This window comes from Urocitellus parryii, chromosome 15, assembly GCF_045843805.1.
Source record: "Urocitellus parryii isolate mUroPar1 chromosome 15, mUroPar1.hap1, whole genome shotgun sequence".
Taxonomy (NCBI): Eukaryota; Metazoa; Chordata; class Mammalia; order Rodentia; family Sciuridae; genus Urocitellus; species Urocitellus parryii.
The window spans coordinates 6,205,459-6,223,212 of record NC_135545.1 but is presented as its reverse complement, the minus strand read 5'-3'; the positions used below and the strand labels follow the sequence as shown (position 1 = coordinate 6,223,212).

Here is a 17,754-nt window from a genome sequence, read left to right as displayed (position 1 = left end):
CACCGACGATGAGTATTTTGCTGGCAATGGACAAAGCACCTGAGAGCCGAATCCGGGATCCTCCAGGAGGAATCGCACCTCCTGGGGGGGGCAGGGTCAGGCACAAATGGAAGGCTTAGGGGGTCAGGGGCGGGTCAGCATTTGGAAGCTGCAGGATGCATCGGGAGGCTGAAGCACGGATGGGGTCTCTGGGTCTGCTGCTTGGCTGGGCTGGGTGGGGCTCAAGGCAGAGTCTAAGGCCCAGACCCCTGGTCTGACCGCTCTTCTCCTACACCTCTTCCCCTACACCGCCCAGAGTCACAGTTTCAAAACTAGACCAAAGGCCCGCGTCGCTGTGCACACACACTCTCCCTTCCCCAAAAGGGTCCTCAGCCTTTGCAACATCTCCTGCCTGCAGGGGACAGAGGCTATCAAGTCTTGCACCCTGACTAGTGGACCCCCACAGAGCTGGACTACCAGCAACCAGAACCTACTCACTGGATGAGGATGTTATACTCTGCTGGACCCCCTCTGCACTCCCAGCAAGGCACATCCAGCAGCATCCACCCTGGAGCAACACAGTGGCAAGACTGTACTTCCCCCTCTCACCCCCTCCCGCCCCTGCCACACACACTCAGGGTGGGCACCAGCTGGCTGGCAGTACTGGTTGGAAGGATAATTACGCTAGGATTTCTTTCTTTTTTTTTTTTTCTTTTAAATTTTCTTTTATTATTAATTTTTAAAATTTATATATGACACAGAATTCATTACAATTCTTTTTTTTTTAGGTAAGTTTTTTTTATTATTATTATTTTTATTGGTTGTTCACAACATTACAAAGCTCATGACATATCATATTTCATACATTAGATTGAAGTGGGTTATGAACTCCCAATTTTACCCCAAATGCAGATTGCAGAATCACGTCGGTTACACATCCACAATTTTACATAATGCCCAATTAGTAATTGTTGTATTCTGCTACTTTTCCTATCCCCTACTATCCCCCCTCCCCTCCCCTCCCATCTTCTCTCTCTACCCCATCTATTGTAATTCATTTCTCTCCTTGTTAATTTTCCCATTCCCCTCACAACCTCTTATATGTAATATTGTAAACGCTAGGATTTCTGAACTCACCTGTGGGTCTGGCACTCTGGGGATGACATGCCTATATATTATCTCACCTGTCTATTTAGATCACCACTCAGGGGGGTTGTAACATTGTCTCATTCTGAAAGGGGGAAACTGAAGCACAGAGACATTGAGCTGTGTCCCCCTGGCCCATATGTTCTCTCTGCCACCCAGATACTGTGACAGTGTGAATGACATATCCCAGGAACCAGACCTGGAGGGTTTCTACTGGGATCCTCCTGTTTCCACCTGGTGGCAAGGGGGTGTGGTCATTCTGAACCTGTAGCCTCTTCCTCCTACCCTCCCTGGGCAGGAGCCATGGAGGACTTTCTCCACCCTAGGCTCTGAGCCCTGACCCTGACACCACAACCCAGGTCAGTATTTCAGCCTCAGCGCTATTGACATTTTTGTGTGTGGCGCTGGGGATGGAACCCAGGGCCTCGGCTTGGCTCACCAGGCAATGCTCCCTGCTGAGCCACACCCCAGCCCATCCAGGTACCCTTGCTCTGGGCACTGCCCTGTGTATTGGAGGATGTTTAGCAGCAGCTCTGGTCTTTGCCCTCTAGAGGCCAGTAGCACCCTCCACATCAACTGTGACAACCCAAAGCCCCATTCATTGTCCAGTGTTCCCTGGGAGAAGTCGGTGTGAGCCACACCTGCAGCGAGGACAGGCAGGGAGATGGGGAGACGGAGAAGGTGAACTGGCAGAAAGAGATTCAGAAGATGGTGACAGAGACACAAACCAGGGTTGGGAGAGCCAGAGATCCAGCATGGGGACAGTGGAGAAGGAGACACCAGGAGGTCAGGGCTAGTGAATGTCAAAGACACGGAGACACAGATAAAGATGTTTTAGCAAGACTTTCAGGACACAACTCTGTGCCCAACACTGGTCTAAGCACTCGACACGCAGTGACTCATTTTAATAGCAACCTTACCTCACGGTTCTACTGTTATCCCCAGTGCACAGAGAGGAAAACAGGGACACAGAGAAACTAAGCAACTTGTCTGAGGTCACACAGCCAGCAGGTGGAAGAGTTGATATTGAAACCCAGACAGTCTAGCACCAGGGACTGTGATCTTAAAACTTCAGTATACACTGAGTCAAAGAAAGGGAGAGAGACATACAGAGAGACAGAAAGAAAGAGGTGGAAACCCAAAGAGAGCATGGGCCACGCACAGACGTGCAACTTGGGGATGGGAGAATTCTTGGCTGCTCACCTGGGGGGTCTCTGCTGCTGGGTCCTGCACTGAGCTGTGCTGGTCTGCTCAACCTCCTCAGGGACCTCTGGGGTACTGGCCGCCTGCCCCGGGCTGGCAGGAACGCTGTGCAGGGAGCAATCTTGCAGGCTCATTCCCTCTGGCTGCCCTGATTCCAGTCAGATCAGGGGCCTGGAGCAGGGGTCCCGTGCCCGCCCCAGGCAGTTCCTCGGGACCTCTCTCTCCATGCTCTGTCTCCTGTGTCCACTTCTCATTGCTACCTCTTATTCTCTCACCAACTTCCCGGTTTTCTCTCTTTTCCTTTGAAAGGATTTTGAGAATATCAAATTAAGATAATTCTGTCCTTTTTTTTTTTTTTTTTTTTTTGGTACAAAGGAGTGACCTGGGGTGCTTAACCACTGAGCCACATTCCTAGCCCTTATTTTATTTATTTATTTATTTTTTTTTGGAGACAGGGTCTTGCTAAGTTACTCAGGGCCTCGCTAAGTTGCTGAGACTGGATTTGAACTTGTGATCCTCCTCCCTCAGCCTCTGAGCGCCTGGGATCACAGGCATGTGCCACCGTGCCCGGCTGATTTGTGCCTGACTCCCGCAGGGCTCTCACCTCTGTCCAGCTGTGCCCCTCGCTCCCCCTGCCTCTCCCCTCCGGCCCCTCTCTGGCTGAGTCTGTCCTTTCTCTCTCAGGGGGTCTCTTGCTGTCCCTCTGCCTGTCCTGAAGTGTGACTGGGGTCCCTCCTGGGGTCAGGGTCTGGAGCTGGGCATACAGAGAAGCCTGGCGTCGAGAGCCGGGTCTGAGGTCTGGAGTCTGCCTTCCGAGGGTCCAGCTCGGGTTCTGGAACCTAGGGACTCAAGCCTGGGTCATGGGGCCTGGGGGTTTGGAGTCAGGCCCCTGGAATGTAGCAGAGCTCAGCAAACCTTTACCGGAAACGTCCCCACAGTCCTTCGGTTCGGCTTTGCGGGCCAGACAGCCCCTGCTACACCCAGCCATTTCTGCTGTGTCAGCGGAAACAGCCTCGGCAACACGCAAACCAGCGCATGTGACCGTCTCAGGTGGTGTTTACAGCAACAGGGGCAGCGGGGTGTGGCCTGCAAGGGGAGCGGGCTTCCCGGGTCCCGCTGGCCCTGGACGTGGAGTCCAGGAATGAGGTCTGGGCTGCAGAGTCCTTGGACGTCTGGGGGGGGGGGGGAGCTGGGGTCAAAGGTGCCATCTCAGGGAATATGGAGCCCAAAGTCAGAGTCTGAATTTGCAGCTCGGGTCTTGAGGTTGCAGATGACGTGCTTTGTCGGTGGTTGCCATGGTGAGTGTCTCTTGGAGACGCTGACTGGGTGGCCATGAGGTCTGGACCGCTGTGGCTCATGCTTCCTCCTCTAAGGGTTTGTGTGCGGAAGCTCGGAGATCCCAGCCTGGCCACATTAGGAGGTGGAGCCAGTAAGAGGGGAGCTGAGTGAGGGGGACCGAGTCCCTGCCCAAGGGAGGATTGAAAGTCATTCTAAGGGGCCCCCACTAGTTCCGGAGACACTGAGTTCTTTTCAAACAACTCCACCCCTCTCTCACACACTTCTGCCACCATGCCATCCTCCAGGGGACCCTCTCCAGCAACAGAGCAGATGCCTGGCTTTGGACTTTCTGCTTCCAAATCTGTGAGCTAAGTAAACCCCTCTCTCTCTCTCTCTCTCTCTCTCTCTCTCAACAAGATACCCAGCCTCAGCTACTTTGTTATAGCAATGGAAAAAAAATGGGTTAATACAGGGGCTACGCATCCGTGACACAGAGAGAAAGGCCTTCCCTTGCTTCCTGGGGTTGGACACGTTCACGTCCAACTAATGAGTCTATCACTGTCCCCTTGGAGATGAGCAGACTCTCCTTTCCTTGGAGCAAAGAACACCACAGGAATCAGGAATCATCATTTTGACATTATAAATGCCCTTGCCAGGCAGAGGAGGCTGGATATGGAGCCACTGGAGGCAAAGTTAGTGACTGAGTTCAAGTCTATTTTGTGAACCCAACGCAAGCAAAATGGCCTGTCCACCCATCCCTGAGGGTCTAGGAAATGTGTCTAATTTCTTTTTAAGATCATTAAATAGTTCAAAAATTAGAAAAACAAAAGAGTAGGCCTTCTCAAAATCACCAAAATTATTTTCTTTAAATATTTTGTTTATACCCCAAACAGAATTTTTATAATTTTGTAGATTTGGCTTTAATTATCTACTTAAATAATTTAAAATGATAATAGTTTTAAGATTTAAACAAGTTAAAATTTATTAAAAACTAAAACTTATTTTTAACTATAAATCTATTATAATTTTTAAAATTTATAATTGTATTATTATAAATTTAAAATATTATTTTTAAATTAATTATACATTCACATGCTTGACTTTTATACAAAGGACTTAATTAGTGAAGAAAATCATCGCAAATATTTTTATTAAAGCTGTTAACTGAGCTCAGGAGGCTGAGGCAGGAGGACCACAAGTTCAAAGCCAGCCTCAGCAATTTAGCAAGACCTAAACAACTTAGTGAGACACTGTCTCAAAAATAATAAAAAGGGCTGGAGATGTTGCTCAGTGGTTAATCACCCCTGGGTTCAACCCCCAGTATCAGAACACAAAAAAGCCAAGCAAACCAAACAATAAAAAAACTGAAAAATCTGTAATGTAGGCAAAATAATTTTTTTCCTCCTCATGTGAGAAATAGAAAGTCTGGTGGTCTGTTTTCAGAATATAGTATTTGACTTTAAAAGAAAAGTGACTTGGGATGTGAGAAAGGCGGTTGTCAGCAGAACAGAGGGAAAAGTCACAAGCAGGTATCATGGGAGTGTAAAAATTCACAGCCCCTTGTCAGACAGGAGGACAGACGGAAGCCCCCCACACTGAGCTAAACTGTGTGTGTGCCAAAAGGCACTCAATCCAAGGGACCTTTCTGCCCCAGGAGACCAAGGTTGCTGGGGACCACTGAAGGTGTATTTCTTTAAATAACCCAACCGAAGACTGTGAAATGTAGGTGACCTTCCAGGAAGATTGTGCGCCATGATACTCAGCCAGCGAGGAACCAGAGGGGGATCTCGTGCTCTCTGGGATAAAATGCTGCTTGTAACCAATCTGGGTACAGGCCCCTGGTCTCGCAAGATGTCATTAAAGTCAAGCCTGCTTGTTCTGTGCGTCTCTTGGTCCATTTTTTCAGGCTGGGACAGGTGAGGGTGTTTCTCACCTTAAGTGCCCAATACTCACCCAACACTCACTCTGTGACCAGATGTGCCATGTCCTCACATCAGCCAAACCTCTGACACCAGCAGAGTGTCCACCAGGAATTCAGTTCAGTTGAGAATTCTGACATGATGGGGAGTCTGGGGAGGCCCCACAGCAGGGGGCTCAGTCCTCAGACTTGCCCAACTCCAGATGCCAGCCACAGTCCTAGGTTGTCACCTGCATTTTTTAATTCTTTGAGTTAGGTTCTCCTTGTGTGGTCCAGGCTGATCTCAAGCTCTTGAGCTCCAGCAACCCTCCTGCCTCAGCCTCCCAAGTGCAGAGTCCACAGGCACTGCCACCACACCCGGGTTGGTCACCCGCACTTGTTATAAATCAGCAAACCTGACCTGAGAGAGAGAGAGAGAGAGAGAGAGAGAGAGAGAGAGAAAGGATAGAGGGGGAAAGGGATTATTCAGCGAGAGAGAGAGAGAGAGAGAGAGAGAGAGAGAGAGAGAGAGAGAGAGAGAGAGAGACCGGAGCAGAGACTTAGGAACCAGGCAGGAACCCAGATGGCAAGATGGAGGCCAGAGTGACAGCAGGACACAGGTGTCCCTCTGCTTCCACATCTCAGCTTCCTGATCTTGCTGGGGCTTATCAGCACCTCCCGTCCCCTCGGGCTGATGGACGCATTCCTCTGGGGGCAAGTGCTGTAATCTCTGGTCCCTGGCTCTTCTGCCTACCTGGGTCCCAGACCCAGATCAGGTGCCCTGAGCTCAGGCAGGTAAAAAGCTTCTCCTCCAGATGGGAGCCGGGGCTGCCCCCACCTCCAGCCAACACGTCCCATCTCCAGGGCCTCCTCTGCACTGGGTCCCCTTTACACCAGGGTCACCCTGTGGTCTGTCTAATGCTCATTAATATCCACGTGTTCTTCTTTCCTACTAGAGTCATTTTTAGCTATGAATCTGGGGCATCTCACAAATTTTGATTATGCAACCTTTCCATTTATCCTTCAGGTCTAAGATGTTTTTTTAGGTTTCCTCTTTTCATCATGAATTATTTTAAAATCTCAACACGTGTGGGCATTATGTCCATGTGCTGGTTGAGTTCTTTGAAATATTCTTTTCCTCCAAAATTTTCCAGATTTTCCTTCTTCACGACAGCCTTCCACTGACAGTTCCAAACTATTCTTTGAGTTTTAACCATAGACATTTCAGATTTGGAGAAAGTGGCCTGTGTGCTACAAACTCTTCTCACCGACAGTTATGTTGGCATCTCACACATCTGTGTGGGGAACGTGTTCATTTCTCTGTGCACACCTATCAATTTTCTATATTAATTTTGATAAGGTTATTTTTTAGGAATATTCAAGTATAGAATCATAAATTCAGTGTAAAGAAATTTTTATTACTTTGTAGCTACCCCCTTGGTGTCTGATAATGGTTCTAATATTAATGCCCAAATGGATCAATTTAATAAAGGTATATTACCTTTCTTATGGGTACTATTTCTTGGTAAATCTTTTTTTCCTCTTTTGCTTTTAACTTTTCTATGTGCTTCTGGTGTGTCTCCTGTGAACAGGCTTTACAAAACTGAATTAATATGATAATGAATTCAGTCACTTGCATTTATTGTGATTACTGATATGTTGGATATAGGCTATCTCTTTTTTTATACTTAGATTTTTAATTTTAACGGATGCATAAAAAATGTGCATAGTTGGTGGGGTGCCATGAGATGTTTGGATGTGTGAACACATTATGTAATGTTCAAATCAGGGGAGACACACCTAGCCTCTCAAACATTTATCATTTCTTTAGAATGAAAACATTCAAAATATTTTCTTCTAGCATATCAAAAAATTTACAGGGGCTGGGGATGTCGCTTACTTGGTAGAGTGTTTGCCTTGCATGCACAAGGTCCTTGCTTCAATCCCCAGCACCAAAAATAAATAAATAAATAAATAAAAATAAAATCACAGCACATTACCAATATCCATGTCCACCTTTCTGTGCTACACCAGAACTCCCTACTCCCGCTTACCTATCTTATCAAGCCTTGACCAACCTCCCCCAGCCTCCGTCCCCACTGCCTCCCCAGGCTTTGGTAAGCATTATTCTCCCAACCTCAGTAAGATCCACTTGTTAGGTTCCATCTGAGTGAGCTCACGTGCTACTTGTCTTTCTGTACTTGACTTATTTCCCTTGACATGATGGTCTCAAATGACAGAATTTTCCACACTTCTTATCCTCTGGTTCATTGATTTTGTGTGTGTGTGTGAGTGTGTGTGTGTGTGTGTGTGTGTGTGTGTGTGTGTGTTTTCTTACATCATTTCCCCCTTTCTTTTGGAATTTAAACCCTATCCGTTCTTCAGTGGTTACCCTTGATTTTTCTTATCATCCGTATTCATCTTAGTCTAAAATGAATGCATTTTTTAGTGCCCACTTTCTTCCAAACAACCAAACAACCAAGATCACAATAATTTTGATCAGCTCTCCCTACACTTGCAAGCTATTGTTTTCCAGTTTTGCTGGTTCAGTGAAAGAAAGGAAAACTTAACTCATGGAATCGTGGAAACCATGAGTGAGCCGAGTCCCGAGCAGCTGGACTCCTCCTCCTTCCACATGATCAGCCAGCACCCTGCGTGCCAGCAAGCAGGAACTTAACCACACAAAAAGCTGTTTTTCTCCTGTTAATGTCTAACTTTCCTATTGGAGGCCATAGTTTTCTTGGAAGGTTCTGTTTGCAGAACTCAGAGAAGTGTCAGCTGTGTGCAGCACGTGGGGTTTGGAACTTTCCTTCACCCTGTTTCCTCACCAGGTCTGTCTTGGAAAAGCGTTCACAGGTACAAGACAGAACACAGTCACACCCAGCTGTCACCTTGCTTCACTGTGAACACCACTGTTTTTTTCTTTCTTAAATTGAGGAGAAATTAGATGACGTTTATCACATCCTCACAGTTGGGGCTTTTTGGGGTGACGGGTCCTTTCTCTCGCCGCAGTGTCTTCTTGTTGGAGTCCTCCGTAGTTCACTGCGTGTCTGGACAGGGATCTTTATTGTTTTCTTGCTCAGAATACACTAGGCTCCCTAGAGCTACGGGCTCCAGGAGTTTTATGGTCACTTTAAGAGTTGTTTTCCTCCCTTCCCTCTCTTCTCCCGTCTGGGGTGTTCACTGTGCCGCCCATTCTGCTTTCCAAATATGTTAACCCCTCTTTTATATTACCCGTCTTCTTTCCTCTCTCTGCGCTCTGAAGAAGTTATTCTATCATCTTCGATATTCTCTTCAGCTTTGTCAAATGTGTTTTGATAGATTTAAAAAGTTTTACAAGCATGTGTTTAATTTCTGTAGGTTATATTTGTTCTTCCTTTAAGATTTGCTGAAAACCTCTTGTTAATTAGATGTCAAAGTTGTTCAAACCTCCCTGGTTCATGTTCTCCCCGGCCCCTCCGGTACTTGGGTTATGTCAATCATGATGTGCACAAAAACAGCTGCCTGCCTTTGGTAGAGAGTCCTTTGTCTCTCCTCTTTGGGCACACACTTCCCACACTCGGTGTCCTCTGTTCTGAACACAGCAGCTCTGCTCTCCACCATCTTTGAAGCCCTACCTTGGTTGAATGTTCTGCTCACCTCCAGGCGTGGTCGCTTGCCTTCTCTGACGTTTGCTGATTGTCTGCCTTGGTGGGAGTGCTGGGAGCCCACCCCAGGACTGGGGAAGACCCTCACCCAGAGGTCTGGGAAGCACCTCAGCCTAAGCTCCTGCTGCCACTGCCTTCCAGCTGCCCCAGGATCTCCTTTTCCCTGTAACACAGCCTCCCGATGGCTGATGCCCTCTCTGGCTGTTCTGTCTCCTTCCCTGTCTTTTACTCTGCCAGCAGTGTCTCGCGAAGTGCGTCTTTGCCAGGTGTCAGTTTACCAGACCCAGAACCCACAGGTCAAGTTCTAGCCTCCAGGCTCGGGATTGCATGGCTCTGACTTCAGACTTGATACCCTGATTCTGAACCTCATGTTCTAGCTCTGACACCCAAGCCTCAGCTCTGGGTTCTAGTCCCCAACCAAAATCCAGACCCCAGATTTTATGGCCCAGTGGACATCTGGTAAACCCCAACAGGGAGCCAGAGGCTGAACTGGGCTCCTGGGGTATACACAGGCCTACCCTCTACAGGCCTCGAAGGCCATGGGCAGGCCTTCACTTTAGGGTCACCTAAGCCTACCCCCATGAGGTACATTCTGTTAATGTCCCATTGAAGGGACAGGGAAATGTATGATAAAGACTATTCTGGGGCTGGGGCTGTAGCTCAATGGTAGAGTGCTTGCCTACCATGTGTGAGGCACTGGGTTCGATCCTCAGCATCGCATATAAATAAATAAAATAAAAGCATTCTGTCCATCTACGACTATAAAAAAAATTAAAAATGAGTATTCCATATTGGTTGGTTGTAGATTTCTATATATACAAAGTATATGAGTAGGTTAATATTATTCAAATATTCTATACCCTTATTTTTTCTTATTGTGGTAAAAATGTCCATAATATAAAGTTTGTTGCTAACAAAATTTGGTATATTCATGACATTATGCCACCATTGTCACTATGAATCTCAGAATATTTTCATCACTCCAAGGGAAGCCTTGTACCCATGAGGAGTCACTCAAGCTTAATGACTTTGTAGTCAGACAACACACTGAGGATACTATGACTTTGAATTTTGTGGAGACTTGCTTCAAGTCTCAGTATCTGGTTCATTTTTCTTCTTTCTAAATTATAATTTTGAACTCAAATTAATCGTACAGATTCGTGGGTTTCTCTGTGACCTTTCCATACATGCATGTGTCACCCCACCGAACGCCCCTCTTGCCCTCTCCTCTCTTCCCTCCACCCACTTCCCTTCCTCCATTAGTTTTTCTTCTACTTTTGGGTCCTGTTCTCTTGTTGGTGCCCACAGGTGAGAGGAACGTGATGCTCGTCTTTCTGTGTCTGGCTTATTTCATTGTTAACACGACGATCTCCAGTTCCATCCATCTTCTTGCAAACAACACGATTTCATTCTCCTCTGTGGCTGAGTAATACTGTACGGTGTGTCTTTCCTTCATCCATCTGCTGCAGGGGCACCTAGGCTGAGTCCATATCTTGGCGACTTTGAAGAGTGCTGCAATAAACAAGGGATTCACTTCCTCTGGTATATACACAGGACTTACAGGGCTGCATAACACGGGAGTTCTATTCTTTTTTTTTGGTGGGGGGAGCCTCCACTCTGATTTCCCCATCTTTGCTGTACTAATTTACATCCCCACCAACCGTGGCTAAGTGTTCCTTTTCTCCAGTTCTCACCAGCATCTGTCATGTTTGGTTCTTCTTTTTTTTTTTTAATATTTATTTTTTTTAGTTGTAGTTGGACAGAATACCTTTATTCCATTCATTTATTTTTATGTGGTGCTGAGGATTGAACCCAGGTCCTCGAGCATGCTAGGCAAGTGCTCTGCCACTGAGCCACAATCCCAGCCCCTGGTTCTTCTGATGAGAGCTGCTCTGACCGGGGTTTAGAATCTCAGTGTCGTTTTCATTTGCATTTCCCTGATGGCTAAAGATGTTGAACCTTTTTTCATATATCTGTTGGCCATTTGTACTTCTTTTGAGAAGTACCCGTTCAGATTTTTAGCCCTTTTATGATTAGACTACTTGGACTTCTCTTGTTGACAGTTTGAGTTCTTTATGTATTGGGGATATTAGTGCTCTGACAGATGTATAGCTTGCAAATATTTTCTCCCATTCTCTTCACTCGGTGGATTGCTTCTTTTGTTGTACAGAAGCTTTTTAATTTGATATAATCCCGCTTATCAATATTTCATTTTATTTCCTGAGCTATTAGAGTCCTTCCTATTCAGGAAATCTTTACGTGTCCCTCTACCTGTTACTGTGACTCTAATATGTCTTGAAATCTGGTTATGGGATGGCTCTAGCATTGTCCTTTTTGCTCAGGATGGCTTTGACTACTCTAGGACTTCTGTGCATCCATATGAATTTTTTTATATACCAGAGATTGAACCTGGGGCACTTTACCATTGAGTCACATCCCAGGCCTTTTTAGAATTTTATTTTATTTTGAGACAGGGTTTCACTAAGCTGCTGAGCATCTTGCTGTGTCCCTGAGGCCTTGTGCTGTGTCTGACCTGAGTGGCTCACTTTCTCTGTAGATCTTGCAGGTGTGGGGACCCTCTGCAAGCCCAGGCAGGTGTGTTGTGGACAGCAGGAGGTGTGTTGTGGACAGCAGGGTGTGTGAGGTGCCCGCTGTGGTTTCTCTTCCACACTCGTCAGCGATGTGCTGTCTACAAGAGAACCAGAGCAGCCTGTGCTGGGCTGGCTTGGAGGTGTGGTGTCCCACAGCTGTCCTTTCTCTCTGTTGTTGCTGTTGGGTGAGTGACCAGGTGTGGGAGTTCAGCCTCCGTGCCCCCCCAGCTGTACCTGTGTGGGGCTGGGTGATCAGCTGGGGGGCTTTGATCTCCCCAGTTTTTTAAGTTGAAAGCTCTGCCAAGGTTTGAGTGGGAAAGACTGTCACTGAATTAGGTGTCATTTCACTCAGCTGGGCTGGGGGGTGCACCTCCGTGGCAAAACACAGATCCCACCCTCCCATGCCCTGACCTCTCCCAGCTGCCTTTCCAATTTGGTTCTAAATGGAAATGACCTTTGTTCCGGTACCTGTCACAGACCAGCTGCCCACTGCGTGGTTTTCTATGGCTTTGGCTTACACACTCTATCCTGTAACCACACAGCGCTCAAGACAGACTGGGATACTGGTATTTGCTGTGGCGTTCCAGAAAAACTTCAGGGACCTTTGACTCAGCGCAGCAGCTCAGAGGAGACCTTCTCAAGATAGACCCCCCTGGCTGCACCACCAGTGCATGCTGGGAAGTGGGTGGGACTTCCCTAGTGCCTGTGTGCTGTGCAGATTTCAGGTCCACTGTTCAGGGGTGTGTGTGTGTGTGTAATTTCCAGTGTACAAATGCACGCCCCCATGTAACCTTCACTCCTGTAAAGTTATAGAAAATGTCAATCAACCCAGAAGGTTCCTCATGCTTCTTCCAGATCTGTTTGGAGACATACTGTCCCTCCCATCCCAGCAACCAGGCAACACTGATTAGCTTTGTTTGCTCCAGACTTTCCTGCCGTTGGAGTTGTAGGGTGTGTGATAGTTTGCATCTGACTTCTTTCACAGAAGGTGGTGATTTTGGGGTGCATCTGCATTGTTGCATACATCAACAGCCCATTTCCTTTTATTGCCCAGTGGTATTCTGTTGTTCAGACACGTCACCCTGGGCTCACCTACTCGCCCTTTGATGGACACTTGCTCTGTTTCGAATCTGACTACTATAAACCAAACTACGATGAACATTCTTAGACAAGCATATATTTTTTTTTCATGTCTCTTCCATAAAAACTAGAAATAAAGTTGCTGCTCATGGAACAGATGCAAGTACATCTTGCTAAGAATTTGCCAAACTACTTTCCAAAGTCGTGGTACCATCTTACACTGCTCCCAGCAAGGCACAGAAGTGCCAGCTGCCCTGCACTGATGGAGACCGGCTGCTGTCGATCCTTTTAATTTCAGCCATCCCTAAAGTAGTGTTTTGAAAAGAGTCTGTGTCCTCCAGACCCCGGGAAGAATGTTCTGCAGATGCCCACTGGGTGAAGGGTTTAGTCACATTGTTCAAATAATCTTTATCCTTATTCATTTTTATCTTGTTTGTTCTATCATTTTCTTTGGGTCACTTTAAAAATCCCCTTTGATGAGTTGGAATTTGTTGATTTAATTTTAGTGATCTCACTCCTTTCTATATTTGAGGATCTTTTAAAAGATCCATAAAAATTTGGATATCTCCTTATGGAGATAGATGCACAGTGATTTATGAATACATCTTGAATATAAATTTTTATAGGCACATTCTTCCTGGTGTAATTTACCGATGAAGAGTCTAATAGCAGTTCCTCATATTCTAGGGGCCTGGGCTCACCCTCTCTGTCGCTCAGTCTTCCCCTCTCTCTGTTCCTAGGTCACCCCCGTTCTGTCCTTGGGTTCCCCTGCCTCTGTCCCTGGGTTTCCCCTCTCTGTGTCTGGGTCCCCCTCTCTGTCCCCAGGTCTCTGCCACTGTCCCTGGGTCTTCCCTCTGTCCCCAGGTATCCTGCCTTCCCACCAGCCTCCAGCAAGGGTCCTGAAGTAGATAAAATCATGCATCTTTTTTTTTTTTTTTTTTTTTTTTTGGTACTGGGGATTGAACTCAGGGGCACTCGACCACTGACCCACATCCCCAGCCCTATTTTGTATTTTATTCAGAGACAGGTTCTCACTGAGTTGCTTAGCACCTTGCTGTTGCTGAGGCTGGCTTTGAACTCATGATCCTCCTGCCTCAATCTCTCTAGCTGATGGGATTACAGGTGTGTGCCACCACATCCAGCAAACTTAACATGCAGCTAAGAAGACGAAAATGGAAAAAGGTAATCAAAACCAAACAGTTAAATGAATCGAGAAATCACTTAAATCTACTGTTTGCTGACTTGGATTTTCAGGCACTGGACAACATTCACAGGACTGGTTTCTCTTAACCTCTCAGGTGCAGCTGCTCCCCCTGGAACCCTGTGGCCTCCTGTTCAAAGCTCCTGCTTGCCAGACGGGGAAACAAGACTAAGGGTGGAAAAGCTATTTGCTGGAATCCTTCAATGGGAAGAGAAGCAAGGAGGACACTTCCAACAGAACCCGGCTGCTCTCACACTTTACTCTGGGGTGGGGGTGGGGGTGGGGGCGGGGAAGGGGATCAAAGGGTGAAAACCAGCCTAATACCCAGGAGGCTAGGAAACACTGGGCTGATAAGGGCATTGCAGACAGGAAAAGATTCCGAATGGACTCCTGAGTCTGAGGGAGGAGGGCTGGGCTCTGGACCTCTGGGCCGCAGGGAGATGGTAACTAAGGTCCTGGGCTCCTGGGTGAGGGAGGCCAGTTCCGTGGGTCCAATCCCCAGGGCTAAATTGCCTGGATGGTTTTCTGTATCCAGTCAGTGAACTTGCAGAGGTTGGTGTAGACACTTGGCATGCCAGGCTGGCCACACTTGGCTTGTCCCAAAGACACGAGGCCCTGCAGGGACCTGTTGCAGACCAGGGGGCCCCCAGAGTCACCCTGTTATGGAGAGAAGGAGAGAGTCAGAATCCAAAACACTGAGAGGTGGGGCTAGATGTGGGATCAGAGAGGAGCCACATGAGATTGAGAGACAAAGACAGAAAACAAGCAGCCACCCACCCCTGGAAGTCCCTTGCAGGTCCCTGACCCCCTGCCTGCTCCCTGTGCCCAGAGTGGGCCCCGAGCTTCCCTCAGGCTTGTTGTTGATCTGTCTGTCCTGTGTGTTCCCATGGGTTATTCCTCTCTCTGAGCCTCTGCATCTCTCTGGTTCTTGGGATTCCTCCTGTTTCTCACGCGCCTCCCTCCTGGAGTCTGTCTGGATCTCACTGGGCTCTTCTGGGTGTGCCTTGGCCTCCAGCTCCGTTTCTTTCTCTCCTCCTCTGCCTCTGTATTCTCCTTTGTACTTATTCCTGTTTCCTCCGGTCTCTTTCCCTTTGTTCCCATCCCCCTGTCTCTACTCCTCACTGTACCTCCCGTCACCACTTCTCTGTCCCCCCCTGCGACATCTCTCACGTTGCAGGAGTCCCTCCGGTCCTGTCCCCCGCCTGCGCAGAACATGCTGTGGTGGTACAGGGAGGTGTAGATCTCACTGCAGACCTTCTCGGACACCACCGAGACGTTCGTGCACTGGAGCAGCGTGGGCAGCCTGCCTGGGACACAGAGCTCTGGGTCAGCCCCTCTGGTTGGGAGGGGGACCCCTCACAGAGGGCAGAGGTGGCACAGGCTCACCATTCTCCAGCAGACCCCAGCCAGAGACAAGGCAGGAATCCCCAGGTGTTGGGCATTGGGAGGTGATGCTGATCTTCCGAATGGTGTCCGACTCAGGCACGGATTCCTTCAACTTTATGAGCATGAGGTCGTTGGCGAAGAAGGGATTGTTGTACTGGGGGTGCTGGATGGAGAGGAGGACCTCCATCATTCGGCTGCCTGGTTCTTGGTTGGCCTCAAGACTGTGCAGACCCAGACCCACGGTGTAGGAGCTGAGGACCACGGGAGCAGGTTGAGTTCTGTGACGACTACCCTCCCACCCAGGCCGTCCCCACTCTAGGACCCACCCCATCTCCCTGCCAAGCACCGTGCTAGGAGTCACCTAACCGTGACCTCAAATCCTCATCCGCAACAACCAGGGATCAGAACCTGCCCCAAGCCTCGGGTGACCCAGTCCCAGGGCTCTCTGAATCTTCCCAAAGCAACATTGTGCGCGCCTGCCTTGCCCTACCCCTGGACTCCCCAGTTCCAGGCTTGGGTCCACGAGCCAGCACAGCTGTCGCCACAGATGCTGGGTCTGTGTGAGCCCCCTCCCCTGAGATAGCGACACACTCACCCCCTCCTGCACTCACTTCTGTAAACAGTGCGCGGCTGACAGCACCCACTGGGGATGCACGAGGACTCCCGAGCAGAAAAACTCATCTTCCTTGAACAGTGCCGCCTGCCAGGGCTGCGAGTGAGGGATGCAGTCCTCGCCGTTTATGATGTGGCTGCCGCCACTCCAGGCGAGGGACCCTGGAGGCGGAGTCAGGGCTGGGGGCCGGCCCAGGAGGAAAGCCCAAGGCTCCAGGGGTAGGGGAGTCCCAGTGAAGGGGCGTGGCCAGGGCCTCGGGGTGGGGCCAGGGGTTCAGGGGCGGGGTCGTGGCTGTGGGGCGGGTTTAGAAGGCAGGATCAGGGCTCCCGGGGTAGGGTCTGAGTGCAGGGGTGTGGTCAGAGTTTGGGGACAGAGTCGGAGGTCTTGCGGAGGAGTCAGCGGCAGAAGGAGGGATCACTATTTGGGGTGTGGCCTACGCGCAGTCTAGGCTGGAGGCAGGCTCTGGAGACTGGACCCTTGCAGACATGGATAGGGAGGGGAGCCATGGACAAGCTTCAGGGGTGGGGGTCAGGGCACACAGGGTGGGGTCAGGTCCCTTGGGAGGAGGCCTGGGAGATGAGATCAGCTCATAAAGACAACACATTTTTCAGAAGGGTTCCAGATTTGAGTCACTGACCCATCTCTAGGACCCACATAACATTCTTCTTCTGCAAACCAAGCCCTGTAACAGGAGTCTCCCAGCACAGCGGACCCTCACCCAGGCTGGGCACACACAGCCAGCTACTCAGGGAGTTGGTCACATTTTGTAATGCCCTGGCCATGCCTTCCGCCAGCCTGGCCTGGTCGCACCCAGCCACAGTCACTTCACACAGAAACACCATCATAGTCCCTGCCGTGGGTGCCAGTGAATCTGAGGATTGGAGACCCAGGAAGCAGGCCCCGATCCTCAGCAATGGGTGACTCCTCGGGAGGATGTGCCATCTCCCATGTAATGGCACCCTCTGCCTCCCCTGTCCCACGGCATCCATACAGCGTTGTCACTCTGCAGGCTATTCAGAGGCACAAGCTACCAAAGCCATTTACCCAATAACACACCACACACGCAATCACACTGCTACATGCACAGTCACCAAGATGTGAGGAATTACCTATGTGTCCCACCACAGGGGCACACGGCCACATGGTCCTTTCACACAGCAGAGGAACATAAATCCCACCTGGACTGTAGCCCACACTGTGCCCTCAGGCAGTCACACACACTCAGATACCTGTGACCCCAAGGAGGAGGTACCCCAGGAACCAGCCCCAAGGGTTTCCTGCTGTGACCATCGTGTCGGCACCTGGGAATGAGGAGGGGAATCCGGGGACCTTCAGAACAGAGCTTCTCCTCTCTCTCTTCCCTTCTGGGCCCCCTGGGATGTTACTGAACATCTACAGGCCCCTGTTTGGGACTCAGAATGCAGAGAGAGATATTCAGAGACAGAGGGAGAAAGAGACAGAAAGTGGAGAGGAAGGTACAGAGAAAGTGTCCACCATCTATGAACAGGGAGAGGAGTGGGGAGGACCCTGGGGACAGAGGCAAGATGCAGAGAGAGAGAGAGAGCCACAGAGACAGGGAGGTTAAGCATTTGATCAGAGTCAGCGAGTTGGAGATGGAGACTCAGAGAATCAGAGAAGCAAATTCTAACTAGAGAGAGCTAGGGAGAGACCTCTTTGGACAGGAGATGTAGAGAGGGCATCCTGAGGCTGAAAACAGCAGATGAAGACCTCCA

The 17,754-nt window shown here is 49.1% G+C and overlaps 1 protein-coding gene across 1 annotated transcript; it reads right to left on the bottom strand.

Moving 5' to 3' along the window:
• Positions 1 to 14,526: 14,526 nt before the first annotated feature.
• Positions 14,527 to 17,311, bottom strand: LOC113194925 (kallikrein-4). The gene is made up of 5 exons (XM_026406219.2): positions 17,251 to 17,311; positions 16,020 to 16,182; positions 15,409 to 15,659; positions 15,193 to 15,329; positions 14,527 to 14,679 (listed from the first exon to the last, which is right to left on the bottom strand). The coding sequence occupies exons 1-5, from the start codon at positions 17,309 to 17,311 to the stop codon at positions 14,527 to 14,529; spliced, it is 765 nt and encodes a 254-aa protein (XP_026262004.1).
• Positions 17,312 to 17,754: the final 443 nt, after the last annotated feature.

Bases quoted from the DNA above. Each gene is read 5' to 3' on its own strand.
- LOC113194925 (XM_026406219.2), bottom strand. From the start codon at position 17,311: ATGGTCACAGCAGGAAACCCTTGGGGCTGGTTCCTGGGGTACCTCCTC. The intron at 15,660-16,019 runs GTGAGTGCAGGA...CGTGGTCCTCAG, and splicing joins GCCGCGCACTGTTTACAGAA to CTCCTACACCGTGGGTCTGG. The intron at 15,330-15,408 runs GTGAGCCTGTGC...TCTGTGTCCCAG, and splicing joins CTGGGGTCTGCTGGAGAATG to GCAGGCTGCCCACGCTGCTC.